The sequence below is a fragment of the Bos taurus genome, chromosome 9 (assembly GCF_002263795.3).
Source record: "Bos taurus isolate L1 Dominette 01449 registration number 42190680 breed Hereford chromosome 9, ARS-UCD2.0, whole genome shotgun sequence".
In the NCBI taxonomy this organism is placed as follows: Eukaryota; Metazoa; Chordata; class Mammalia; order Artiodactyla; family Bovidae; genus Bos; species Bos taurus.
In genome coordinates, this window is record NC_037336.1 from 25370280 (window position 1) to 25397894 (window position 27615).

The following is a 27615-nucleotide window of genomic DNA, read 5'->3' on the forward strand; positions in this document are numbered from 1 at the left end:
CCAAATTAGGATTTCGAGCAAACACACACTTCCTGTTAGGCATAGCTGTGAGGCTGTAAAATGACACTTTCACCTTTGAAACGGTGGTGGTTTCCTAAGAGCACAACAAAACCTCATTGTTGTGCGTTTTTTTCCCCCCTTCTTCATCTTGTACTTTTCTTCCCAACTGTCCTCTGGCTGCCTGAGCTAGCTTTTTCTAGCCCTGCCTTCTCAGATTTTTTTTTTTCCTGCACCTCTCTGAAGGGAAATCTCCATTTTAAAACTTTGAGTGCGCTCGCTGACATCAGTTTGAATCTCAAAGGAAAGATGAAAAGGAGGCTTTACTGGAGGTAGGTTCATTACACTGAGAACAATGGCGTTTCACTTCAAGACCCTGTCATATTTGTTGGGTATGAGAGACGTCAAAAAAGGAAGAACATCTGATTTATATGAAGCTGAGAAAAATGTTACTTTAGATTCAGTTTTTCAAAAGAGTTGGCAAAGTAATATTTACCTTTTAACCTTTCAAAATATTAATCTTAATGACAAATAAGCATGATGAGTCTTCCTCTACTGCCCAGATGAGATTTCTAGGGCTTGGAGAGAAATGCAGATCACTATTGGATCAATTTTCAAGGATCTTTCTGTGAGTTTTCCAGGTCAAAAATGGCTTTTTGGTATCCCTGGGGGATTGAGTGCCACTGCATAGATCATCCCAGGGGGTATGAGGCTGTGGAGGATATTTGGTGACCAGTCTCAGGTTGGCCAGAACGTATTCTCAGTGCAAGAGTCTGGACATAATCTAGGGCAGAAGCACTTGGACTCTGCGCCAGTGAGCTGTCATGCCCTTCAGTGCCTGGTGCTTCGTGACAGCTAACATTTGCTGAGTGCTTTCTATATGACCCCAAGTGCCAGCTGCTTTGCGAGGCGTGACACAAGCAACTACAATATATCATTTGTCCACTTTTCAAATTAGCAGAAGTTTTGAGAAAGGAATAACAGTTAATAAGGCTTTCTGTTAGCAGAAGCACAGTGAGAAGGGTATTCCTCACATGTCTGGCAAACTGTCATTGTATACAAAATTAGGAGACTTAAAAAAGTAATGCCCTTATGCTAAGTAATTTCACTTTCAGGAAATTAGGAAAAGAGTCAGAGTTACACATCATCTCATCCTTGTGAAAAACTTGAATGAACACGATTTCTACAAGTGGTGGAATTGTGAAATTTTGATTGAGGTTTAAAACATGTAACCATTAAAACGAGGCTTCAAAATCCTTAAATATGATACAATTCTCACAAGATGTCAGGTAAGAAAAGCCAGATACCAAACTATACATAAAAATGATCTCATTTTGCAAAAATAAAAAGACTCACTCTCCCTACCCTTAACCCCTAGAAAACACTCTATGATAGAGTTTAAAAAATGTACAAAAGTGTTGTGTGGTTAGATATTATTTTAAATATGTTCTGCATTGTACTTTTTTATAGCTTTCAAATTTAATATAATAAGCAGGTATTTTATAAAATTAGGAAATAATGCTTATTTAAAGAGCTTGTTATGGAGGGTGGACTAGTGGTTGGGGTGGCTGGAGGTGCCCTTGAAAGGGTGCAGACAGCTGACTAGGGCGGTGGGCCCCACCCCCCATAAGATCAGAATCAACAAATTCTAACTAGAGATGACTGAGGATGAAAGAGAAGAATCTGGGATGATAATTAGGTTTCTGACTTGGGGCACCACTAATTAAGACGGGAAGGCATGAGGACAAGCACATTTGGGGGAAGATGACGGGACTTTATGGACATGCTGAGGATCAGACACCTGTTAGGGGAGTGAAGGTTCCTCTTCCCCACCCACAGAGGAGAAACAATGGGATGCCAGGGGCCCGGCTTTAAGGTAATGCTAGTAAGCCAAGTCTGCTCCTGCACGGGAAGGAGCCTAGACAGCATTCTTCTCCTCATCTTAGTTTTGGGCTTTCTTGTCCACGTGGCAAGAAACCGGGATAACAGTCCAGTCACCTCTGTCTCCAGGTATCTCTTCTTTCCATGTGCCCCAAGTGTTAACAAGAGCACTAGGGTCTTGGAAGAGCCCACCCCGTTTCTTCCTCCTCCTCCGTCCCTTCTTCTTTTCTTCCTCTTCCACCACAGGTCTAGAGGCACACCTTCTAGAGGGATGTGCTCTCTCTTTTATCCTGCTCAGTGGCTCAGTCTGAGAGGCTCACTCAAGCCCACTCGACTCTAGCGCGCGAAGCAGACTTTTCTCTCTCCACATGCCTCCTTAGTGCCTTTTCCTCTGTGTGCTGGTGGGCATGGCCACTTCTCCCACTGGAGTTTTCAGGAGCTGAGATTCAAGGTTGGGATTAGTGGAAAGAGAATAGGCCTAAACGAGGGCTGCTTCAGTTCAAGATATCCAGACCTAGTCAGGAAAGGATTGAATTCCCAAAGCAATTGAAACCCTCTCTCTAGGCCTCCATACTGGGACAAGAGACCATAGCCTCTACAAGAAAATACACCTTTCCTAGCTCTGCTTCCTCTGTGCACATATCTCAAGGGGGCCTCTTGGGCACAGATGGTTAGGTGAGGAGGACAGGAATTGATATTCCCTGATATGTTAGCCAGAATGCCAGTGTCACACCATCTCTGCCTCGTGGAGACCCAGGGGTGCCTGTGGGGCATCTATGTGCTTAAGAGCAGCAGCTTGCAAAGAAGGAAGCATGTGAAGCAGACATGTGGGAATCCGCAGCATAAATCTCAAAAGCTGATGAGCTAATCCAAGGAAGATGTAATAGATGAGAAGAAAAAAGAGTCAGAGATAAACCTTGGGGAACACCATGAGAAAAGGAACAAGCAAAGTATATTTGGGGGACTTCCCTGGTGGCCTAGTGGTTAAGAATCTGCCTTCCAATGCAGGAGACATGGGTTTGATTCCTGGTTGGAGAGCTAGGATCCCACTTACCCCAGGGCAACTAAGCCCATGAGCCACAACTACTGAGCTCTAAACTACTGAGCTCGTGTGCCACAGCTAAGACCTGATGCAGCTAAACATAAATAAATATTTTTTAAAAAGTGTACTCAGAAAGACTGGCAAGAGATAGAAATGAAAAACAAAACAGAAATGATAAGAAAAGCCAAGGAAAGGAGAGTCTAATAGGCTTGTGCTGTGCTGTGCTAAAGTTACTTCAGTCGTGTCTGACTCTTTGTGACCACATGAATTGTAGCCCGCCAGGCTCCTCTATCCCTGGATTCTCCAGGCAAGAATACTGGGGTGGGTTGCCATGCCCTCCTCCAGGGCATCTTCCCCACCAAGGAATCGAACTTGAGTCTCTTACATCTCCTGCACTGGCAGGCGGGTTCTTTACCACTAGTGCCACCTGGGAAGCCCTATTTTTAATCAATGGTTGCAAACAAGAATGAACAATGTGAAGGCAAACATGCACACAAGCCAAGTGTGGGGCCACAGACCACAGAGCTAGGAACAGTGGGCTGAGGGAGCACAGGAGGAGCAGTCGACTGAAAGCCTCACAGCACTGACCGATGAGCTGGGCCTTTGAAGGAAGACAGGAGCCTGCCGCAGCAAGCTGTGTGTGTGTGCACGTGGGGGCTGGGAGTGAGTAAATGAGAAAGGGCCGAGTGAGGCACACACATGGAAGGACCAGGCACGTCAGAGGAGTTAGACCCAAGGGGCCGGCCTGGTCACCCTTCATCGTCCCCGTCTCACAGAGCTCCAGTCTTGGAAGATCTGACAGCTGCTTGATGAGAGTGTTGCTGGAGAAACCTCACCGCCCGCCACCCCCCACCGCAGCCTGATGCCAGACCCCACCGGGGCCTTCAGTAGCAGGCAGCCATCCTCCTGCAGCTCGTCAGCACACATTATTCCTAGTTTCTACAGCTCCTACTCAGACTTTCTCCGTATTCCTCCAAGTCCTCCCTTCTTCACTTCTAGGAGATGCCCCCTCCTGCGGTTACCAAGAAATCATCAAATGAGCAATACCACAACTTATATAATACCTCCACTGAATCTGCATTCTATTCACACACATCCTATTCTTTTCTGCTGCCTGAACACCTAAGGCCAATCCTATCCCCCACCCCTACATTCCCTGCCAGTTCTCAGGGATCTAGTCCCTGGCTTATGCCTTCTCTTATTTTATCTCCTGAACCCTCTACTCCACTGTTCCTGCTGACCTCTTCCGAAAGGTTAAAGTCTCTCTCACGAGAAGGAAAACCTCCCACCCTCACATTCTCTCCGAGCTTGCCATCTCATTTTTATTCTCCAAAACCAAATTTGAGCCCACATCCACTAGCTCCATTCACTCACCCCGGATACATTCACTGAATGTTAGAAGCTACATTTTGAAGCTGCCACTTTAATGAATCTGCTTTTTTGCTGAAGTCACCGACTACCTCCTTGGTTTTAGATCCAAAACACAAACCTTAGTTCTTTCCTGTTGACTGATCCCTGGGATCAGAACACAGAGCATTTTTTACTAAACTTAATCTTCTTGCTATGCTCCTTATCACAATGAAGGGCTGATACCTCGATCCTTCCAGTTTCCATTCTAAAAACTTAAAAATCTAAAGAGATCAATCTCGACATCTTTCTTACTTTCCACATGTAATTAATTGCTCACAAAATCCTCTTTCTCCTCCTATCTTTCAAAAGCACTCAGTTTCCTCTGTCGTCACTGTCATTCTTTCAGCAACTGCTCGCTCTCAACAGTGACTACTGCAAGAGCTTCCAAGCGTGTCTTCAAGTGTTGTCCAATTCCAATCAACTGAACATCTGCCGGCAAGAGCAGGCTCTCCAAAATGCGTGTCTGTATTTACTTCTCCAGGCTCAAAACAGCTCAGTGCCTTTCTACTGCCCTTAGGAAAATAACCAAACTCTTAACAAGCAGTTCATAGGTCCTCTGTGATCTGCCATTTCATTATCTCCAGCTTCATTTCTTGCCACTTCCTCAGCTTTGCACTCTGTGAACGAGCCACACTGAACTCTCTATTAGTTCATCAAAAGCCCCACACTCTCTATTTCTCCCCTGGGTCATTCCTCTGCACAGCAGACTTTTCTCTCTGGCCAGAACATGTTCTGTGTCCCACTTCCACCCCAACTGCCTGTCCCCCCACTTCTGATCTCAGCTCAGATTACTTCTCCTGGGTCGCTTCCTTTGATCCCCTAGCTCCATTCAGGTGCCTGGGTACATGCTTCCATAGCCTGTGGCACCTCGCCTATAATGGCAATTACCTCACTATATTGTAATGATTTTTTACCAACTGAGCTATCAGGGCTTCCCTCATAGCTCAGTTGGTAAAGAATCCGCCTGCAATGCAGGAGACCCTGGTTTGATTCCTGGGTCGAGAAGATCCGCTGGAGGAGGGATAGGCTACCCACTTCAGTATTCTGGCCCAGAGAATTCCATGGACTATACAGTCCATGGGGTTGCAAAGAGTCGGACACGACTAAGCAACTTTCACTTCACTTCACTATTGTAATGATTATCCATACTCCTTGATGGTAAATTCTACTTAGCCCATCCATTGTGCTCCTAACATGAGAAGGGCTTGCTAAGTGCTCAAAAAATAAATTATGAATGGTTTTTCAGGCCAAATTAAGAAGATTGACTTTCATCATGTACGTAATGGGGACCCTGCATCAGTTTCAAAAAAAGGAAGTGAAATGACTGGCTGGTAGGTGTGGTGATAGTGTCTTTCTGATACACAAAACTAGTTTCAAACAGAGGAATAAGGTTTTTCCTCATAGGATTTCAAAGGTGCACAGGAAATCTTAACTTCTTGCCAGCCAAAAAGTGCTTGGATTTTGGACACAAGAACATTTTGTTCGTGCCTTGTACTTTAAGGACGACAGTCTAACCCTCTTGAGTCTCACCTCCCAGCTCTTGGTGGTTGGCTCACTGAAGAAGTTGTCAATCATATTCAGTTCTTCTTTCTCCACCACCACAAAGCCTTGCTCTTTGGCATCTTTCCCATAGACGTCAGGAGACCATTGGACAAAGAACGTATACAAGTGATCCACCCTGAAAAACACGTTTGCCATAGGGGTTAACACCAAATCTACTTTCCTGGCAGGCACTAGTAGGAACTTGGGCACGTACAACTATCTTTTTCCTGCTTAGCAAGTCCGTGTTGCTACTTGGGAAATCTCCCATGTTGAAGACAATCTCTACTTGTGCATTCCAAATTTGGAAAATAAGTCAATAAATGCAAGCAAAAGTCCACAGACATTGAGAAAAATGTCTTTCAATCTGAGGAAAAGATCAAGAAATGACACTTAAAGGTACAAAACACAATGAAATATTTACACCAAAATTTTGTTTTCTTCATTGGATCCTCATTTATTGGATTTCTCTGTTCACAGGGGAAAAATTGACCTGAAACTTTAGATGGGAACAAAGCAATATTCCAATGGCTCTTTATGTAGACTGAAACATTATTATATCATAATTTTAATAAAATATCTTTGATAACTAGAAAATATCAGGGATAATACTAGCTATCATTTTAACATTAGAAACAGATTTAAATTAACCAATACTAGGACTGCAGTCTTGCCTTCAATATCTCTGTTCTCTTATACATATTTAACATCTGAATCATCTCTCCAGACTTAATCAGCAGACAGGTGGTTAGTTCCCAAGAAAAGACCGGGAGCTCTCAGTCTTAGCACCTAAAATATCCCCCACCCCTCACCCATGTGAAAGAGTCAAAAGCTCTCTGACCTGCAACCATCACAGTGGAGGTGTAAAAAATAGATAGGATCAAATGATTCTTAAAGTCTTTAATAATTACAAAATGATAATTTCAATTTGAGTCTCCTGTTTGGCACAGTGCTAACTCATTGCTAAGTTTAGAAAAGTTCTAACTGTAAAAATATTGTAACACTCTTGCTGTAGACTGAATATTTGTGTTCCCCTAAAATTCATATGTTGATATCTAATCCCCAAAGTGATGGTATTTGGATGTAGGACCTTTCAGAGGTGCTTAGGTTATGAGGCAGAGAAGGCAATGGCAACCCACTCCAGTACTCTTGCCTGGAAAATCCCATGGATGGAGGAGCCTGGTAGGCTGCAGTCCATGGGGTCGCTAACAGTCGGACAGGACTGAGCGACTTCACTTTCACTTTTCACATTCATGCATTGGAGAAGGAAATGGCAACCCACTCCAGTGTTCTTGCCTGGAGAATCCCAGGGACGGGGGAGCCTGGTGGGCTGCCGTCTATGGGGTTTCACAGAGTCGGACACGACTGAAGTGACTTAGCAGCAGCAGCAGCAGTAGGTTATAAGGCAGAGCCCTCATGACTGGGATTAAAAGACCCCACAGTGCTGGCCAGCCCCCTGTGCCATGTGAGAACGCAGTGCAAAGACAGCCATCTATGGAACCAGAGCAAGCCCTCACCAGACACTGAATCTGCCAGCACTTTGATCGTGGACTTCCGAGACTCTGGAACTGCCACGAATAGACCTCTTCTTTAAAAGCCACCCAGTCTATCATATTCTGTTATAGCAACACACTGAAGGGTTCTCCGATGGCTCAGTGGTAAGAATGCCCCGGCCACTGCAAGAGACCCAGGTTTGATCCCTGGGTCAGGAAGATCCCCTAGAGAAGAAAATTGCAACTGGCTCCAATATTCTTGCCTGGAGAATCTCATGGATAGAGGAGCTTAGTGAGCTACAGTCACACACAAAAGAGTCAGACACAACTGAGCAACTCAACAACAACAACTGAGAAATATTAATAGGATTAAAACACACAACAAAAATGTCACCATAATTCTAACATTCCCATGGATCCAACTGCCTTTAGGTTTCTATAGTCCTAACCTGTTCTTGATCATTTGTACAAGGTTTTCTTTCCATTGTTATCAGGGCTAAGACATAATTGTTATATGTAACATTAAATAGTGCATATTTGCCATTGCTGCTAATCTTTGTACTGACTTGTAATGGCTGCATTTCTCAGAAGTAATAAACCATAATTACCCAAATCCCTATGTCCTTGGGATGTTTAGCTTGTTTCCAATTCTTTTTCCTGGATTGTACAAATAACACTGCAACGAATATCCTCATGATCCATGCCTTTTGTCATCTTTTGAATTATCTCCTCAAGATTAGTTCCCAGAAGAGGGATTATTAGGCCAAAGGGCATGGTTTTATAGCTTGTGATCCATCTTAACAAACTGCTCTTGAAAGCCTGACTACTCTGACAGGAGCATTGCAGTTTGCATCTAAGGTAACAATCTTGCTTATCCTTTTTTTTCTAAATGTATTTAATATATATTTTAAGTTTTACCCCACTGATTCTGTATTTCTTTGAGTGGTAGTGGGTTGAACATTTTTCAAATGTTTGCTTCCTGGCTGCCTTCTATGAATTGGCTCTGTGATTGTGGAGTCATTGTTTTTCTTTTCAATATATGGGAGCCTTTATATAATGTAAACATTAACCACTACCAAATATTTTTCTAAGCTGTTTTTTCCCTTTTATAATAATTATGTCTTTTCTTTCATAATATAAAATTCTAATTTTCATATATTTTAAAGGTATAGTTCCTTTGAGAATTCTACTCCTTCAAAACAAGGGAATTTGGCACCCAAGACAAGGTGTATATCAGTGTGCTACAATATGCTAACCATTTCTATTTTTTTCTAAAAAAAAAAAAAAGAAAGAAATATAGATATATGTTATAACTGTACATGGCTGTCATAGTTAATTTTATATGTCAACTTGGCTAGGCCATGGCCAGTCTTTGGTCAAACACGAGTCTAGATGTTGCTGTGAAGATATTTCTTTTTAAAAATGTGATTAACAAGTAAGCAGCCTTTCAATAAAGCAGATTAATTTCCATAATGTAGGTAGGCCTCATCCAATCAGTCAAAGGCCTTAAGAGAAAAAGACTAAAGTCCCCAGAGAGAGAAGGAATTGTCTCTAGATGCCCTTCAGGTTTGTGACTACAATATCAACCCCTCCCTGTTCCTCTAGCCTGCCAGCCTACCTTGCACATTTTGAACTTGGCAGCCCCCATAGCCATGTAAGCCAATTCTTTAAAGGAAATCTTTCTCTGTATATGTGTGTATTCGACATTTATATACATAAAATATACATTTATATTCATAAATATACAGACATTTATATACACCTACACACACACACACATCCTCTCAGTTCTGTTTCTCTTGAGATCCTTGACTAAGACAGTGGACAACTCTGAAAAGCCATGTAAGAAACTGAGGTTAATGGTTATCTCTGGGGAATGGAATGAGGTAGAAGAAAGATACATTATATATATCTTTCCTTAACTTTTTGGACTTGATAGTACATTTTTATAATTTTAAAATTAAAATTACATTTTAAAAAAAGCAAATAACGAGAGCTTTCCATCTTACTCATATCCCTGTCCATCACCTTCTGGGTCCACCTTTCCCTGCTTTAGGTGACCACTTTATTATCTCCTTGTGTGTTGCTGTGGTGGTGTTTGTATGTTGTTCATCGTTGTTCAGTCGCTAAGTCGTGTCTGATTCTTTGTGACCCCATGGACTGCAGCACACCAGACCTTCCTGTCCTTCACTATCTCCTAGAATTTGCTCAAATTCATGTCCATCGAGCTGGTGATGCCATCTAACCATCTTATCCTCTGTCACCCTCTTCTTTTTCTGCCTTCAATCTTTCCCAGCATCAGGATCTTTTCCAGTGAGTCAGTTCTTCACATCAGGTGGCCACAGAATTGGAGCTTCAGCATCAATCCTTCCAACGACTATTCAGGGTTAATTTCCTTTAGGACTGACTGGTTTGATATTTATAACTATTTTTATAGCTAGAAATAAACATGAATATAAATTCTTTTCCTCTTTTGTTTCTATGAAAAACAGTACTATTCTCTAGCTTTTTTTTGCTTAACAGTAGAGCCTGGATATCCTTGCACAGCAGTAGAGAGATGGCTTCCTCATTCTTCCCTTTATAATTACACAGTACTTGACTGTGTGGATTTACCCTAGTTTATGTAACCATCCTCTCTAACCTGGTCACCTGGCTTGTTTTCAAGACAGTGCTGTCATAAACTATGCTATGAGTAACTTGGAACGTCATTTTTGCATGTGTTACAGATAGAGCCATAGGATGTATTCTCAGAAGTGAGACTGTGTTATCGAAGGAACAATTCACTTATGGCATCGTTTTTTGCCCTCCCACCAACAATATGTTTGCTCTTTTGAATCTCCAAACTATTTTTATCACATAATATGACACTTCCTATTAAAAGTTAACTTAGAAACAGTACAATAAATCATGACCCTGGAAAGGTTGATAAGTATACAATTCTAACTCTTCCTGAGTTCTCTAACACTTAAAATTTAGTCCATCTTAAGTGTACTTTAGAAAAAAAGTTGAGAAGCAAATGTGTTTCACTCTAACTTTTGTAAAAGGACACATTTATTACATGCTTACCCACCTCAGATAAAATGGCTTCCTAAATAAACGTGGGTTAGCTTATTTGTGAGAAAGAAGAAAGCAGTTCCTGATACATGGGAGCTGGTCTGCTCCTATCCGCCAGGTCCCAGTGGTAGAGGAGCTGGCCTAGCACTCCCAGCTCGGCTTTGGTAATCTCCCGTTGAACATAAACAATTCCACAGGACATTAACATCAGGCAAAGACACTCTATGACCACGATGAATCATGACAGAGATGCGACTGCTGAGGTCTTATATCTGAACACAAACAGTGTCCAACCACAAAAATGACCAAACATCCCTCTAATCTGGCTAATATAAATGATTGTGCTACTTCACCAATTATGGCATTAGCCTCTCTAGCTTTCCCTCCCTCAATATGGAATTTCCGCTTCGAATCCAGTGTAACGTCCGACTTAAAGTTCTCCTTCGAATCACCTAACATACATCCTGTGACCCCTTTCTAGCACCGTTTAACTAGAAAGGGCCTTCAAATGGCCCTAAGTCCCATGCATTCTACTTCAATACAGTAAGTCAAGCCAGCTCATTCAACTTCAGGGGTGTTCCTGGTGGTCCCTGGCTGCAGGGCATGGCTTCCTTAAACAATACTCCCTGTGCACCCACTATGCGCCAGTGACCCAGCCCTGGAGGAGCTATCTTCTGGAATATTAGGGTTGGAGATATAAGGTATCATTTAATCCAGCTGAATGGATTAAATGGAATGGGAATGAGGGCGTTGAAGTCTACTATCAGCATCACAGCCAGGACCAGATCTCCTGAGGTGACAATCAGGGTTCTTTGAATCACATTGTAAAGTTTTCCCCATATGTACCCTACATTGATCTCTGCATTGGTTCCCAGTTAACGTCCTGGTTATGACACAAGACACATTTTCTTCATCACTTTTTGAACTAACTATCCATGAAGGACTGCTCATTTATTTATCCTCTAACAGGTTACTCTCAAAGGAGAAGGCATTGTACAAGTATAAACACTGAAGAAGCCTCCTAAGAAATGCTAGAGGCTCATGCTGGCATATGTCCCTGTGTAAGACTGCAAGGGAATGAGGGATGAGGCAGAGATTCGAACTGAAGATTTTATTTTTATTATAAGAAAATGTAATATAATTTTATTTATCTTACAAGAAAATATAAATTGTGACAACTGCAGGTCAGTGAAGATTTTAAGGTGAGTTCCTATCTCAGCAATTGCCAGTCACTTCCCTTTTTGGTGACCAAGACAATAAATTGCTTGGGAAACCATTTGAGCAATTTTTTTTATTATACAGATTCAAGGTGAGTAGGACATATTATTTTAGAGGAGGGTAGAGTTGAACAGTCCCTGTTTGATGACCACAGCTTATTCCTATAACCCACTGGGCAGGTGGGTGGGACGGAAGATCCATATGAGGGCCAAATGATTTCCTAAGAAGGAGGAATCTCATGCCTAATACCTTCTTTTTCAAAGTTCAACATTATCAGAGCATCTCTGTCGAATTAAGCTGGTCCTAATAGAGGTAAGCTCTCAGAAAAGGATAATATCCCCTCTCCTACCCCTTCCTGCTGGAAGAGAAACTCTTCAAGGGGGTGGGGGGAACAGTCTGATCTAGACTGATGACCTGGGATCCATATGCACGCCATGGTTATTTCAGGAGCAGATTAATTTGGGCATGTTGTGTTGCTTATGGAAAAACTTAGGTCAACCCACTTGCCACAGTGGGCATACGATGGAAAGAAATGGTTACACATGTCATACCATATATGTGTGTGTGAGTTCTGTTTGTTGTTGTTCACTCAGTCACCACTGAGTGAAACCCCATGAACTGCAGCACACCAGGCTTACCTCTCCTTTACTATAAGATCTCTAGGAGCTATAACAAGTGAAGGCTGGGGAGGGAAAGGTGAGTTCTGGCACAAAGTATTCTTGCCACCATGCACTTTTCTCTTTAGAAGAACTATGTCAACCTGGGGCAAGAATCTGCGGTGACCAAGGAAGAGAGGTTTATTCCATTCTCTTCTCTAGGGATGGCTGGATTTCCTGAGAGGTGCATCAAGCCTCTGGGATCGTTGGTTGACAGAGTGGCCTATTTTGTAGCCAAGTCAAGAGCAGCCAGGGCCATCCCTTTAAACTGGACAACCCCTGGGCTTGCTGAACTTACCACAAAAGGAAGTATCTAGAACAGAGAGGACAGGCTTTCTCAAAATACCACAGAAAAGAAGGTCAGTGTCAGAAAAATTTTACTGTTAAACACAGAAGCGACCTTATGTTTTAAGCAATGCTGATGAAATGTATCAGCTACCTAAAAGGAAAAGATTGGATTCCCCGCCTTGAGGACCTCACATTACACAACAGCTCTGAGTCAAGTGTTATTAGGCCCAGTTTAAAGATAAGAAAACTGAGGCTCCGAAGACTGAATGATGTGCCTGAATACCCCATCACTGGAAATGTTCCAGCCAGTCTAAGCTGACTGCCTTCTCTTTCATGAATGCTGAGCCCCAAGGGGGATGGTGCACTTTTGCAACTGTCCAGTCAAGGGTCTCATAGAATGGGTCGGTACTTCCTTGGTTTGGGGTTTTATGAACGAAGCTTAAGTAGGTGTGAGATGCCCTGAGTGGCCCTTAGGTCACATGGGGGCATACCCCCCATACCTCCTCCTCCACACTTCCACGCACTGCACACAGCACTCAGCTTCAGGCCTGGGGAACATCAGGGCAGCCTACTCTGCTCAGCCACACCGCTGGGAATGGCTGCGACGGGTGTGCAACAGCCCTGGACAGCCTCTCGCCTCTCTCAGGTGGCAGGCTCTCTGCCTGCAGCCAAGAGTCTCCCCAGCCTCGAGAAGCCTCAGGGGATACAGGAAACCTCCAAAGTAGGTTGTGCAACAGGCAACCTGCTGGGAAGTGCTGGAGTCTCTTCTCTCAGATGCCCAGGACCCTAGCATACCCCAGCGTCCCTCAACCATAGCCTTCCACACGTAAAACCTCCTCATTGTCTCATGAGGAGAGTTTTTCACACTATGCCTCTGAGGGGAAAGCAGGGGTGAACAGTTAAAAAGGCCCATTCTACAAGAGAAAATTAAATCGCATTTGGAGCCAGTTTGATTGCTTCATTCTTTGCTCCTTGGAGGCCAAAGAGAAGAGGATGTGACTTCATCTTTTTTTCTCCTTCTAGATTAGAGTGGCCCTGAGTTTATTTAAGTTTCTATAACCTAATTCCTGGAACAGTTCTTTTTGGCCAGCTTAACTGGATTTTCCTGGTGGTTAGTTCCCAGAACCGAATCCTGCCCTCTGGAAACAGGCCTGAAGTTCTGAAACCCCCCTCCTTGTCCCTCTGCCCTCCCCTCGCCCACGTGTTCCTCACGACCACGACCCCGTCAGTTCTGCTCTCACCTTGACCCTCACCCCTCACCTTTCCCCAGCATCAGCCCCTCAGGAATTCACACACTTCCAGGCCAGTCTTTGCACCTCACCCCTACCAGGGCCTCCTAAGGGCACACAGCTTTCATCCTCCTGTTACGCCTACCCTTCCAAACGCCTATTCACAGAAACAATCATCTTACTAACTTCTCTAGTGAGATGATGGATGTTGCTGAATTTGCTTATTGGAGCTTAATGGGTCCACTACAAGTCAAGAGCACCCAACATGTGCCAGAGGAAACCCGCCCTTGGGGGGCTCTCTACTCCCCTCCAGCGCCCCTCCGCTGTGGCTCCTCCATTCAGCAGCTATTCCAGATTCAGCCCTCAGTCCAGATTCAGTCTCTCTTCTACCCACCCTGCCTCTCAGAACAGAGGACTCTCTGTTGTACCATTCTAATAACGTGCTCCCCTCTGGCCCCTCTTAGTAAGCTTTCTCTTCAGAAGAAGTAACTGCTCTCCCATTTTAACCCTCCTCTCAGAAATTCAGACAGTCCCACCGCTGAGCGGTCTCCCTCCATTATTCCCATCTCACTTCTCCACTGTTTTATCTCCTTCATCTTAATCCACAAATTTACTTGCACTTGCCCATTCTTAAAAATACATATATAAGCCTCTGGGACCTCCCTGGTGGTCCAGTGGTTAAGGCTCCGAGCTCCCAATGCAAAGGGTATGAGTTCGATCCCTAGTCAGGGAACTCAGATCCCACATGCATTGCTTTGTGGTCAAAAAACCCCAAACAAACAAACAAACAAAAAAATAAGCCTCAAGATTTTGTTTCTCTCTAAGGCTTCCTTCCCATACTTCATCTTCCCTTCAGGTTATATTGTTAACATTTGGGTTAAACATTTTCTTCGAAACTCCTTTTTATTTCTGATTCTATTAACCTTCTAGTATGTGCCCTTTGTCCCAGGTGGCGCTAGTGGTAAAGAACCTGCCTGCCAATGAAGGAGACATAAGAGACAAGGGTTCGATTCCTGGGTCAGAAAGATCCCCTGGAGGGGGGCATGGCAACCCACTCCAGTATTCTTGCCTGGAGAATCCCATGGACAGAGGAGCCTGGTGGGCTACAGTCCATAGGGTGGCAAGGAGTCAGATACGACTAAAACGACTTAGCACAGCGCAGAAGAAACCTGCCTCAGAAACGGTGTGGATGGAGGCAGGGTTTTTACATCCTGTTCCCCCCCTCACTACTTTAGTGAAGCTGACTTCCTCAAACTTGACCTACTGTGAAGAAACTCAACAGTATCTCATGCATCATTTGTCTTGACCACTGACAGCCCGCTGATGGCTTTTATTTTATTTCTGAAGCGCAGTGACTCACCCTGTGGTCTCAGTGAGTCACCAAGCTTCAGCCTCAGTTACCTCAGAACACTATCTACGGCCTCTGGCCAAGCCAACACAATTCCTGCATTACCAGTAATTACCGCCCTGCTGGCTACCATGCGGTCATGAAGCAATAAGGGTGGTAACACCTGTGAGCAGGGAACTCACAGGACAGGTACTGGGTCCTGGAAAAACCTGGTATGTAAGGAAGAAGCAGTAAGAGAAGTCCTGGAACGAAGCCAGGAGGAAGAGGCAGAGAAGTAGAAGCGAGGTGATAGAATACAAATCTGAGCACTTGACCCAGCTGTGCACAATCCTTCCGCTCTCTCCCTGGAGGTTTTAGGATAATTTCAAATTCCTTAGGGCTGCCAGAGAGCTTTGTTTTATGTCAGTCTCCCTAATGGGCTCTTTGCTGCAGCCACATGCTCTTGTATCTCTCTGCTCCAACATCCCACTCTGGCCTCCACGCTCAATCTGTTGAGCCTCTTTCTTTTTTGTTATTATTATTTTAAGAAGAGTGACCACAAAGGTAAGCCTGGTGGAGAATCGTTTCACACTGGGGTCAGGGAAGGCCTCCGAGGGGTCCAGGTCCAGCTGAGTTTTGAAGGACCAGTCAGTTACAGGAGGAAGGGAAGAAGTATTCCACTGGAAGGGACATGCGCAAAAAGACCTGGCATTGTAAGGGCAGGGTGATGCTGGAAGGAGGTCACACTGGACATGGCAGAGGGAAGGAGAGACAATGCAATCACGTCCCTGTGGCTTCTTGACGCAGATTCTGTAATCGGGACAGGCTACTGAGACACAGTGCCTGCCCAGGGTGATTCAGCCCCTGCCCTCGAGCAATCAGGTTGAGAAAAGCCAACAAAAAAGCCTAACACAGTTCCAACAATACAATGGCAGAAGCCAGTGGGCATCAGGGCTGGGATGTCCACGTAGGATAAAAACTCATCAGGGAGGGGAAGAATTCCTGACAGGTGGGAAAAAAGATAGAGTTTTATCCTTTGTTAATGGACTGACAGGAGAGGGGAGGAGAAAAAGGCAGAGGAGCTGGGTCACCGGGTCACAGCAAATCCTGGGCACAAGATAATATGCTCTGACCTTATTCCGGGGCTACCATTCTCCACAGTGTATCAGGGGCAGCTCCAGTGACTTCAGAGGATGCCCAGAGGAACCTATTTCCATAGTTATGTATTTATTTCAAGTGTATTGGGAGTCAACACAATTAGCATATTATTAGCTCCTAAATTTCACAGATATTACTGCTCAGGAAAAGCCTAAGTTTAAAAAAAAAAAAAAAAAAAAAGAGTTGATCTAAATCCTTTGAAGACAACTCTTAAGGAAATAGTAGTACAGATGGTTTGCAGATATGGGGGTATTTGGAAAGGAAGTGAATGACCGAAGTTTGAGAAGCATCACTAGGCAATACTCAGGGCTCCAGCAGGGAAGTGGCCCAGCCAGATCTGCAGTTTAGACAGAGTGCTGTGGAGCCAAGGAGGGAAGGTCACGAAGAGATACGACTGACTAGAAACAAAGACTTTGTGGAGAAGGCGGCAATAGCAATCCAACCAAGAGGCGATCAAAGCCAGAGTCCAGGCGAAGTGGTGGATGTAGTGGGAAGCTTGCCATTTACACTCCTCCAGGCACAAGAATAGTTCCCACCCATCCAGCCACTGGTGATACCAAAACCCGGCACTTGAGATGTGTTCAGGTTTCCTGTCTAACTCCAAATTTGGGCTTAATCATATTTCGTCATCTGCAGTGATTTTGGGTGCAGATGGTGACTGAAGCCATGAAATGAAAAGACGCTTACTCCTTGGGAGAAAAGTTATGACCAACCTAGACAGCATATTAAAAAACAGAGACATTACTTTGCCATCAAAGGTCCATCTAGTCGAGGCTATGGTTTTTCCAGTAGTCATGTATGGATGTGAGCATTGGACTCTAAAGAAAGCTGAGTGCCACAGAATTGATGCTTTTGAACTGTGGTGCTGGAGAAGACTCTAGAGTCCATTGGACAGCTAGGAAATCCAGTCAGTCCATCCTAAAGGAAATCAGTCCTGAATATTCATTGGAAGGACTGATGCTGAGGCTGAAACTCTAATACTTTAGCCACCTGATGTGAAGAAGACCCTGATGCTGGGAAGGATTGAAGGCAGGAGAAGGGGACGACAGAGGATGAGATGGTTGAATGGCATCACCAACTCAATGTACATGAGTTTGAGTAAACTTCGGGAGTTGGTAATGGACAGGGAGGCCTGACGTGCTGTGGTCCATGGGGTCACAAAGAGTTGGACATGACTGAGCGACTCAGCTGAACTGAGATTTCGTCATAAGCCTCAAGGCTCCTTTAGAGATTCACCCCAAAGATAACACCATATTCAAGTTACAAATCTGCATTTAGCAGATAGAGTTGTCATCTCTGACAAAGAAATTCAAAGAAGGGGAATGATAAAGGTTCTTAGAAGGCAGCAGGCTTACCTTAGAGGCAACAAAGTACAGCCAACTATAGGAAAGGAAGTCGCAGAGCAGCAACAACTGACTTTCATTTAGAGGACAGACAAGCGCAGTTATTTCTCACGATAACTTCAGTGGGTAGCCACTGTAATTAGCGCTCCTCATTAGTGCTGGAAGAAACAGATGCTTACACAGGTTAACTAACTTGCCCACAGCAGTATGTTAGGGGCGGACCTGGCATTAACCTCAGGTCAGTTCATGGTCTCAACCCACATTTTGCACTGTTTCCTTTATGTCCGTCTTGCTGTTCTGGTTTTGCTATTTCATAAAAGCTCACCACTGACCAAGCTGTAGGGTTGAGGGATACAAAACGTGAGGACAAATCAGAGATGATGCTTGGAGCAAAACATTATTCCAACTATTCATAGTTTAGGTGTAAAGGTTTTAGGTATGATTATCGTTTATGCTATCAAACAAGACTACTAGTTATGGTGGGATTTTATTTACTGTTGCTTTTTTTTTTTTTTAACATAATTGTGAGGTAAAGGACAAAAGCACCATTTCTAAGTTAAAGACCTGACCTCCCAAGTTAGTTCTACTTGTTATCAGCTGGAGGCTTTGGGAAAGTTCCTTAATCTCTCTGTACTTTCATTTTATTATTATTAATCTATTTATTTATTTGGCTGCACTGGGTCTTAGTGGCAGCACACAGGATCTAGTTCCATGAGTAGGGATCGAACCTGGGCCCCCTGCATTGGGAGTGAGGAGTTTTAGCCACTGGACCACCAGGGAAATCCCTCTCTGAGCTCTTAAAATGAAGGTAAGGAAACCTAGCTCCTCATTCCGGTGTATGGAGTGTTAAATGCATAGGTTCATTCTACTCTTAAACAGATCTTTTAGAAAGTCCCCTATACGTGATTCTCTAAAATCGTGCTACCACATAGACCAACAAACCTGACCAAAATGACCCAGTAGCAGTTAGGCACTCTCATCTTATCAAAGGTCACTTGACTGGTACGAAAAGAAACTGGGGCAACACACAGCAAGATAAACCCGCAAACCACGCACTTAATTTAAAAACTAAGCTGCTGCTGCTGCTGCTGCTAAGTCGCTTCAGTCGTGTCCGACTCTGTGCGACCCCATAGACAGCAGCCCACCAGGCTCCCCCGTCCCTGGGATTCTCCAGGCAAGAACACTGGAGTGGGTTGCCATTTCCTTCTCCAATGCATGAAAGTGAAAAGTGAAAGGGAAGTCGCTCAGTCGTGTTTAACTCTTCTCGACCCCATGGACTGCAGCCTACCACGCTCCTCTGTCCATGGGATTTTCCAGGCAAGAGTACTGGAGTGGGGTGCCATTGCCTTCTCCAAAAACTAAGCAGGAATCATTAAACAATTTAATGGTTATTACATTAAAGATATACTTTAGAGTACATTAGGGTGCAGAGAATAGGAAATAATACTACAAGAAAGGGAAGAAGGAAGAATGTTACTCAGAGAGTATGGAGTACATAGGTAGTCCCACTGTTCACCTGTATTAATGGTAAATTAAAGGTAGTCTATACACTTCAGCCTAAAACCTTCCCAGACTTTTCCACTCTGAATATAGCCACAGAAACCCAATAAGGCAAAGCACTCTTCCTGTTTGTTTTTAATATCTTGCTCTCTTCTTACACAAGCATTTTATTTAAATCATTAAAGAAATGTTTAACTTTTCCTGATTTAAATACAATCACAATTTTTTTTTTTTTTGCTATTTATTAATAGAATAGCTGTGTGAGCTCTACAGTAGACTGGTCATTAAAAAATAGAATGCTTTCATTTGTTTTTAAGGCAAAGCACTCTTTTTTTTTTTTTTTTTTTGCTGATTAACAAATATTTATTAAACCAGTTGCTAAGGCAAAGCACTCTTGACCACAGAAGTTATTACTAGAAAACTATCACTTAATTTTAAAACTCATCCTCAATGGCCTGACCTAAGGTCCTGATAGCTTAGAGTGAACGGTGTCAGATTCTTGATCTCCAAAGAAGATTTCGCTTCGGGACCAGGAACCAGGCTTGATCACTCAAGAGCTTTTGTGTAGCAGTTTAATAAAAGTATGAAAAAGACAGAGAAAGCTTCTGACATAGACATCAGAAGGGGGACGGAGAGTGCCCCTCTGCTAGTCTTTAGCCAGATGTTTTATGTCTGTTAGAAAGCTATTAATCAGATAAGAGAGACACCTCAAGGCTGAGGAGTTTCACTAGGCCCCTCTCCCATAATATGCATTTTTGAGATCTGATGGCATGAAGTGTGTCATCCCCCAGTCATAAAACAATTGATATGAATACTGATCTGCTGAGCTATTATCAGCCCAAAATTCGAGAAAAGGAAAAAAAGTTAGTCTTAGGTGGAACCATTTTGAAGAAAGGCAAATTCCAAAGCAAATATATAGTTTCATTAACATAGCTTAAGAAAAACATTTCCATAAGAAAAACGCATTGGTTAGCTCAAAGTTTGAGAAAAGTTAAGTTCAGGGGAACCAGGTGTTGTCATGGCAACACAGAATTTTAAGAGACACTTGCAGCTATTTCCTCCATTTGGAGACCCCTGGCCTTTCTGCCTGTTACACTCTCAGCCCTTATATGAAAGTGGTCATTTTACTTGCTGGTAAGGTCCCTTCTGGATTCAACATTCTATAACTTCAAATGAAATCAATGGTTAGTAATGCCCTGATGTAATGTCCATTCTTAAAGGGTCTTTGTGTATCTACAGAAGAAAACTTTATTTACAAAGCACCAACTAAACAAGCTTCTTTGTTCTAGTTCACCAAAAATAATAGGAATGTCCTTTTGAGACTCATTCATCAAAATAAAATAGTTACAATACAGATCACTCACAAATAAGTAAAAACTGAAGGTTTATATTAATATCAATGCTGGAGGCCTTTAGTCGGCAGCCTGTCACTTGGACTCAGCAGTAGGGAAGTGCTTTTTGCACTGCTCACTACTTTATACGGCTAATGCTGCAAAATTGGGGGGATTTGCCACATATCATCCATAATTCAATTTCTTCTGAAAGAGATGAGAAAATTTAGCAACACCAGGCTCACATTCCCACATAGCAGCATTGGGTTGGAGGGACCAAGTCACTCAGCAGCTGATTCACAGAGCAGATAATTAACATGGGCCCCTGAGCGTCCCTCCCGCATCCCTCCATCTGGCCCCTGCAAATACGTAGGTGCAGTAATTACTGTTTCTGCATACTTACTCCCAAACACTACGTGCGGCACCCACTGGCCGGGACTAATTATCCTGCAGTGGAAACAGGCAACAAACTACTCTCCAAAGTGCTGGCTCTCACTCTTCCACCAGAAAACACAGCCACCGGAGTAGAGCACTCACTTTAAAAGGGGCGTTCTTTCTCTACATGCTTAGGCTCGACTGTAGAGTCACTGATTAACTTAAGGCACATGCCAAAGCTGGTTAGTGAAGTTCCTGAAGGATGGTTGCCTACCAAGGTGCTTCTGGAAAATGATGATGAATTGCTAGAACTTTAAGTGGGTGAAACAAAAAGTAAAATGACCAGGAACAGAATGAGAGGAAGCAAGACCACTTCAAAACATTTGGAAGTATTAAAAAAATAAAGTGAGAATATTTACATAAGCAACCTAATTATCATATAGCTTACTTTTTTTCAGTAGGTTCCCCAAAGTTAGAACTTGTGTTAATACAAAGAGAGAAAGATAATTCCTTCAGGAATTATTTTGGAGCTCTTTTTGAATTTTTTATTAGTGATATGCTTATCTTAAAACATTATTATAAGACTACAATATGATATAAAAATCACCAGGTTTGTATTCTGAAATATACCTGGTTTGGCTAAGTAGAGCCTAGATTGTTCTAAAAAGTATAGTAAAGACTATTGAGAACTATGGTCTTTTGGGCACTGACCATTATTAAAGATTTCAGTTTAGCTCTGATACCCTTAAAAGCAAGCAAAAGATGACTTTTGATCAGAAAATGTAGCATTAACTATGGTTCAAGATTTCAAGGTGTAAAACTAGGTCAGTCTGTGATTCCTTTAATTCACTCTGTTTTCTCCAAGGAAAATGTTAAGAGCATTTTTATTAGTCTTCATGAGGGTCCTTAGGACTTGGATTATCTTCCCACTGTAAAGTGAGTTTAATAGAAGAATCAATTTTTAAAATTTTATCTCTCATTAACAAAAGTAATGCATGCTTACTAAATGCAGATAGGATATTTAATGGCAGAGAAGGAAAAGCAGTTTACAAAATAGTGTGTATATGTATATTGTGTATTTGTGTACATATAGACTTACTACATTAATGCACGCGTAGAAAAAAGGTTGAAAGGCTACAAAAAGTAAGATAAACTGTAGTTAGCTTTGTGTAACAAAATTATGAGCTTTTTTTTTCCTTTTGCTTTTTTATATTCTTCTAAATACTATATAAAGTATGCACATGTGCTTGGTCGCTTCAGTCATGTCCAACTCTGTGATCCCATGAACCATAGCCCACTAGGCTCCTCTGTCCACAGAATTTTCTCAGCAATAATACTGGAGTGGGCTGTCATGCCCTCCTTCAGGCAATCTTCCCGACTCAGGGATCGAACATGAGTCTCCTGCGTCTCCTGTCATGGAGGCAGGGAAAACAAAGAAGGTTGCACTTAATTGTACACAGTGTTAGTGTAGATAAAATAAGTATAGTGGACTGATGCTGAAACTCCAATACCTTGGCCACCTGATGTGAAGAACTGACTCATCTGAAAAGTCTCTGATGCTGGGAAAGATTGAAGGCAGGAGGAGAAGGGGATGACAGAGGATGAGATGGTTGAATGGCATCACTGACTCAATGGACATGAGTTTGAGTGAGCTCTGGGAGTTGGTGATGGACAGGGAAGCCTGGCGTGCTGCGGTCCACACGGTCACAAAGAGTCGGACATGACAGTGACTGAACTGACTGAAAAATACCCATGGGCTCTCCCTTTCTCCCTTTCCCTCTCTTATTAGCCTACTTATTACACAAATCACAATTACCAGTTACTTCATCCTGGATTAATGAATTAAACATTTATACACGATTTGGCCAATTCTACATAATTCCTGCTGTTTCCATCTTACTGATTTTAAAAGCTAAATAATATGAAATCAATTATTATGAAATATTTCAGAGGTTGCTGCTGCTGCTAAGTCACTTCAGTCATGTCCGACTCTGTGTGACCCCAGAGACAGCAGCCCACTAGGCTCCCCCGTCCCTGGGATTCTCCAGGCAAGAACACTGGAGTGGGTTGCCATTTCCTTCTCCAATGCATGAAAGTGAAAAGTGAAAGCGAAGTTGCTCAGTCGTGTCCGACTCTGTGTGACCCCATAGACTGCAGCCTACCAGGCTCCTCCGTCCATGGGATTTTCCAGGCAAGAATAATTGAAAAAAAGATAACATTTTTAACTTGAATAGGAATTATTGGTTCTTTCTAAGAAAGGAAATAATCTCAGTAGAGGAAAAAAGACAAATGTATTTTTTATATAGAAAGGTATCCAAATGTTTGGAATACAATCTATATTAAGCCTCTAGATAGTCATTAAGTTTCAACACATTCTAAAAGATTTGCATCTTTACCACCACCTCCCTGGCATTTTGTGTTTTGATGTCATATTTTACATCTTTACATCTTCTCTTGTTTTTCCCTTAACTGTTAGCTATAGTTACAGTTAAGATTTTTCAATTTTTTTTCTCTTTTAATCTTCATACTGGCTTATGTAAGTGGTTGATCCACAGCCTTTACTATATACATGCCTTTTCTAGTGGGCTTTTTCCTTTCCTATAAATTCTTTTTTTTTTTTTTAATTCTAGTAACTTTTTTTTTTAATTTAATTTTATTTTTTAACTTTACAATATTTTATTGGTTTTGCCATATATTGAAATGAATCCGCCACAGGTATACATGTGTTCTTGGAGTTTGGAGCCTACTCTTTTCCACTTAGAGAAGACCCTTTTTCATTGCTTTTAAAGAGTTGGTATAGTGTTTATGAACTCTTTTAGTTTTTGCTTCTCTGAGAAGTTCTTTATCTCTCCTATTCTGAATGACAGTCTTGTTAGGTAGAACACTCTTGGTTGCATAGGTTTTTTTCTTCTAGCACTTCAAATTTAACTGTCACTCTCTTCTGGCTTGCAAAGTTTCTGCAGAGAATTCATTTGATAGCCTTATGGGGATTCCCTCGTACATGACTTTTCCTCTTGTTGCCTTTAGAATTCTCTAAGTTTTGCCATTTTAATTATGGTGTGTTGGGGTGGATCTCCTTGGGTTTATTTGAGACTCCTTTGAGACTCTTCTGCTTCCTGTACCTGGATATATGTTTCTCTCCTTCGGGTCTGGAAAGTTTTCAGTCATAATTTTATCAAATACATTTTTAACCCTTTCCTCTGTCTTCTCCTTCTGGGACCCATATAAAGAGGATGTTAGTATGCCTGATGTTGTCCCAAAGGTCCCTTAAATTGTTCATTTTTTTTCTTTTTGCTGTTCTGATTGGGTGATTTTCATTATTCTAATCTTCCAGATTGCTCATGTGTTCTGTATCACCGTATGTGCCGTTCATTCCTTCTAGAGTGTTTTCTATTTCAGTTACTGTCTTCAGTTCTGACTGGCTTTTGTTTTCAAGTTCCTTATTAAAATTCTCATTCTGTTCATCTATTCTCTTCCCTAGTTCAGTTAGCATTCTTATTATTAATGTTTTGAACTCTTTATCTGGTAAATTATTTATCTTTGTTTCATTAAGTTGTTTTTTCAGGAAGTTTTCTTGTTCTTTTGTTTGAAACAATTGTCTCTGAGCTTCCCTCGCGGCTCAGACGGTAAAGCGTCTGCCTACAATGTGGGAGACCTGCGTTCAATCCCTGGGTCAGGAAGATCTCCTGGAGAAGGCAATGGCAACTAACTCCAGTACTCTTGCCTGGAAAATCCCACGGACGAGAAAACCTGGTAGGCTACGGTCCATGGGGTCACAAAGAGTCGGACACGACTGAGCGACTTCACTTTCACTTTCTATGAAATTAGGGTTAAACGGTTACCTATCCAGGTCTTGAAGGGCTACCCTTGTGTAGGAGCGTTCTGATACAGTCTGCCTGTGGCTCTGGTGGGAGAGCAGGATATGAAGTTAGCACAGGTCATGTTTTTCCCCAGGTGTCCAGGCAGCTCTCACTTTGGTGGGAGGTGGAGCTGGTGATGGAGGAGACACAGCCAGAACCAGGTGTGAGCTGGGGTTTCCCCGGTGCCTAGTGGCTGAAGCTGTCTCGTTGGGTGCAGTGTCAGGCCACAAGGTGCTGGAGCAGGTATGAGCTGGCTCAGTTCCTCTAAGGGTATGCTCTCCCTATTTCCAGCACTGGCACCTTTGCCCCAGATGAGAGCAGCCCTGGAATGGGCTGGGCAGTCCTAGTATGCCAGTCAGTGCTCCAGACTACTTTCCATCTGCTGGATCCATGAGAATCAGGAATGGCTACTCTCTCCCCACTCAGGAAACAGTGACAGACTTTATTTCCTTGGGTTCCAAAATCACTATGGATGGTGACTACAGCCATGAAATTAAAAGACGCTTGCTCTTTGGAAGAAAAGCTAGGACAAATCTAGACAGTGTATTAAAAAGCAGAGACATTACCTTGCCGACATAAGTCTGTCTAATCAAAGCTATGGTTTTTCCAGTAGTCATGTATGGATGTAAGATCTGGACCATAAAGAAGGCTGAGCACTAAAGAATTGATGCTTCTGAACTGTGGTGTTGAAGAAGACTCTTGAGAGTCCCTTGGACTGCAAGGAGATCTAACCAGTCCATCCTATAGGAAATCAACCCTAAATATTCATTGGAAGGACTGATGCTGAAGCTGAAGCTCCAATGCTTTGGCCATCTGATGTGAAGAGCCTACTCATGGGAAAAGACCTTGATGCTGGGAAAGACAGAAGGCAGGAAGAGCAGATGACGACAGAGGATGAGATGGTTGGATGGCATTACCAACTCAATGGACATGAGTTTGAGCAAGTTCTGGGAGCTGGTGATGGCCAGGGAAGCCTGGTGTGCTGCAGTCCATGAGGTCGCAAAGAGTTGGACATGACTGAGCAACTGAACAGCAACACAACAACATGGGGGTGCGTCTTTCTTTTTGACTTTTGTTTTCTTCAAATAAATACCCAGAGGTGAAATTGCTAGACTGTGTGGTAGTTCCTTTTTAAATGTTTTGCAGAACCTCCACACTGTTTACCACAGTGGTTGTACCAATTTGCACTCCCACCAATAGTGCATGAGGTTTCCCTTTTTCTACATCCTCGCCAACTCTTGTTGTCTTTTTGAGGACAACCATTCTGACAGGTGTGAGGTACCAAGATTTTGATTTGCATTTCCCTGATGATTAGTGATTTGAGCATCTTTTCACATGCCTGTTGGCCACCTGTATGTCTTTGGAAAGATGTCTACTCAGATCCTCCACCTGCTTTTTAATTGAATTTTTTTGATACTAAGTTGTATGAGTTCTTTACATATTTGAGTTCTTTACGTATTTTGGACATTAACTCCTTCTCAGGCATATAATCTGCAAATATCTTCTCCCTTTCAGTAGGCTGCTGTTTCATTTTTCTATGGCTTCCTTCACTGTGTGAACACCTTTTAAGCTTGATGCAGTCCTCTTTGTTTATTTTTGCTCCTGTTGCTCTCACCTAAGAAGACGTATCCAAAAAAATATTGCTGAGCCTGATGTCAAAGAGCATACTGCCTATGTTTTCTTGAAGGAGTTTCAAGTCTTGCATTTACACCTTTAACCTATTTTACTTTTCTATGTGGTGTAAGAAAGTGATTCAGTTTTCCCATCACCATTTACTGAAGAGACCGTCTTTGCCCTATATTCTTGCCTGCTTTGTTGTAGATTAACTGACCATAAAAGTGTGGGTTTATTTTGGGGCTCTCCATTCTATTCCATTTCCCAATCTTAAACTAAAATGTGGCTTCCCTTAGGGTAGGTAGAGACGGAAATACGTAAAGAACTGAAAAAAAATTCCCAACATCTACACAAAAAACATCATTAACATAGTGAGTTATAATATTTCCCAGAAAAATATTTGGTCAATTAATGATTAGTTAAAGAAAGACAAGTATGTCAGGTTATTTGCTAGCCAAAGACAACAACAAAAAAAATACAGACACACTAAAAAATACAATGTAATGGAATTCAACAAGTGACCCACTTTAAAAAAGCTCACAATAACTACTTGTGTGCGAAGTCAAAGAGAAGTGCTGTTTCAGCATTACAGACTTATTCTGGCTTAAAGAATGACAGTAAAATAACTAGATGTGTGAGACTGCAAATAAATCACTCTGTAAGATTCGTTGGTACACATACATCTCAAAGATAATAAAACTGAAAAAACCTAAATTCATTATATTATAAACAATACATTTTTCCAGAGAGAAAATGATATAGGTAGGTTTCCCAATAGACCATGAATCCACATAACTTAAATATAGCTGAAAGAGTCAGTACTTTGTTATCTCCACCAATAAAATCAGGAATTGGCCTAAACCTCTAAGATATTATATATCTATGACATATGATTCTAGAACTCTGATTTTCACAGGGCTTCAGAAATTATTTGCAAATATTTCGAGAAGAAATGTAAAAGACACATATTTTCTTTGTATCCCTCAGTATCTGTAAACTTTGAAGGAGTCAGTGTTGGGGTTGTAAGCACAGGGAGAGGAGTGAGTACACCTTGTAAACATAAAACAAATTATGTTTAACATCTATGTTAACATGAGTTTGTATTCCAAACAGAAAAAATATTAGCAAATTCCTTGATTAAAATTCTCCTAATTAGCTTCACATTAAACTATGATTTATTAAGATCAGGCAACTCTTCAGGAGAATTACCACTCTGGGCACTAATCAGCCAGAAGTTGTACTTATGTTTGGATTTTAATTTTGCTTTATTAAGAAATCATGCTTGGGAATTCCCTGGAGG

General features: G+C 42.3%; 1 protein-coding gene and 1 long non-coding RNA gene across 12 annotated transcripts in view; one reads left to right on the forward strand and one right to left on the reverse strand.

Annotated features, from left to right (window-relative positions):
- The window catches only part of NCOA7 (nuclear receptor coactivator 7), a 161884-nt gene that overhangs the window by 11834 nt on the left and 122435 nt on the right, over positions 1-27615 (reverse strand). For all 11 annotated transcript variants that reach the window (XM_024996940.2, XM_005210720.5, XM_059890078.1 and 8 more), the window contains one exon: positions 5861-6008. In XM_024996940.2, coding sequence (XP_024852708.1) covers positions 5861-6008 — 148 coding nt within the window. The remainder of the gene's footprint in view (positions 1-5860; positions 6009-27615) is intronic.
- On the forward strand, positions 43-25809 carry LOC132346207 (uncharacterized). Its single transcript, XR_009495976.1, has 2 exons — positions 43-329; positions 25312-25809. It is a non-coding gene; the product is annotated as an uncharacterized lncRNA (long non-coding RNA).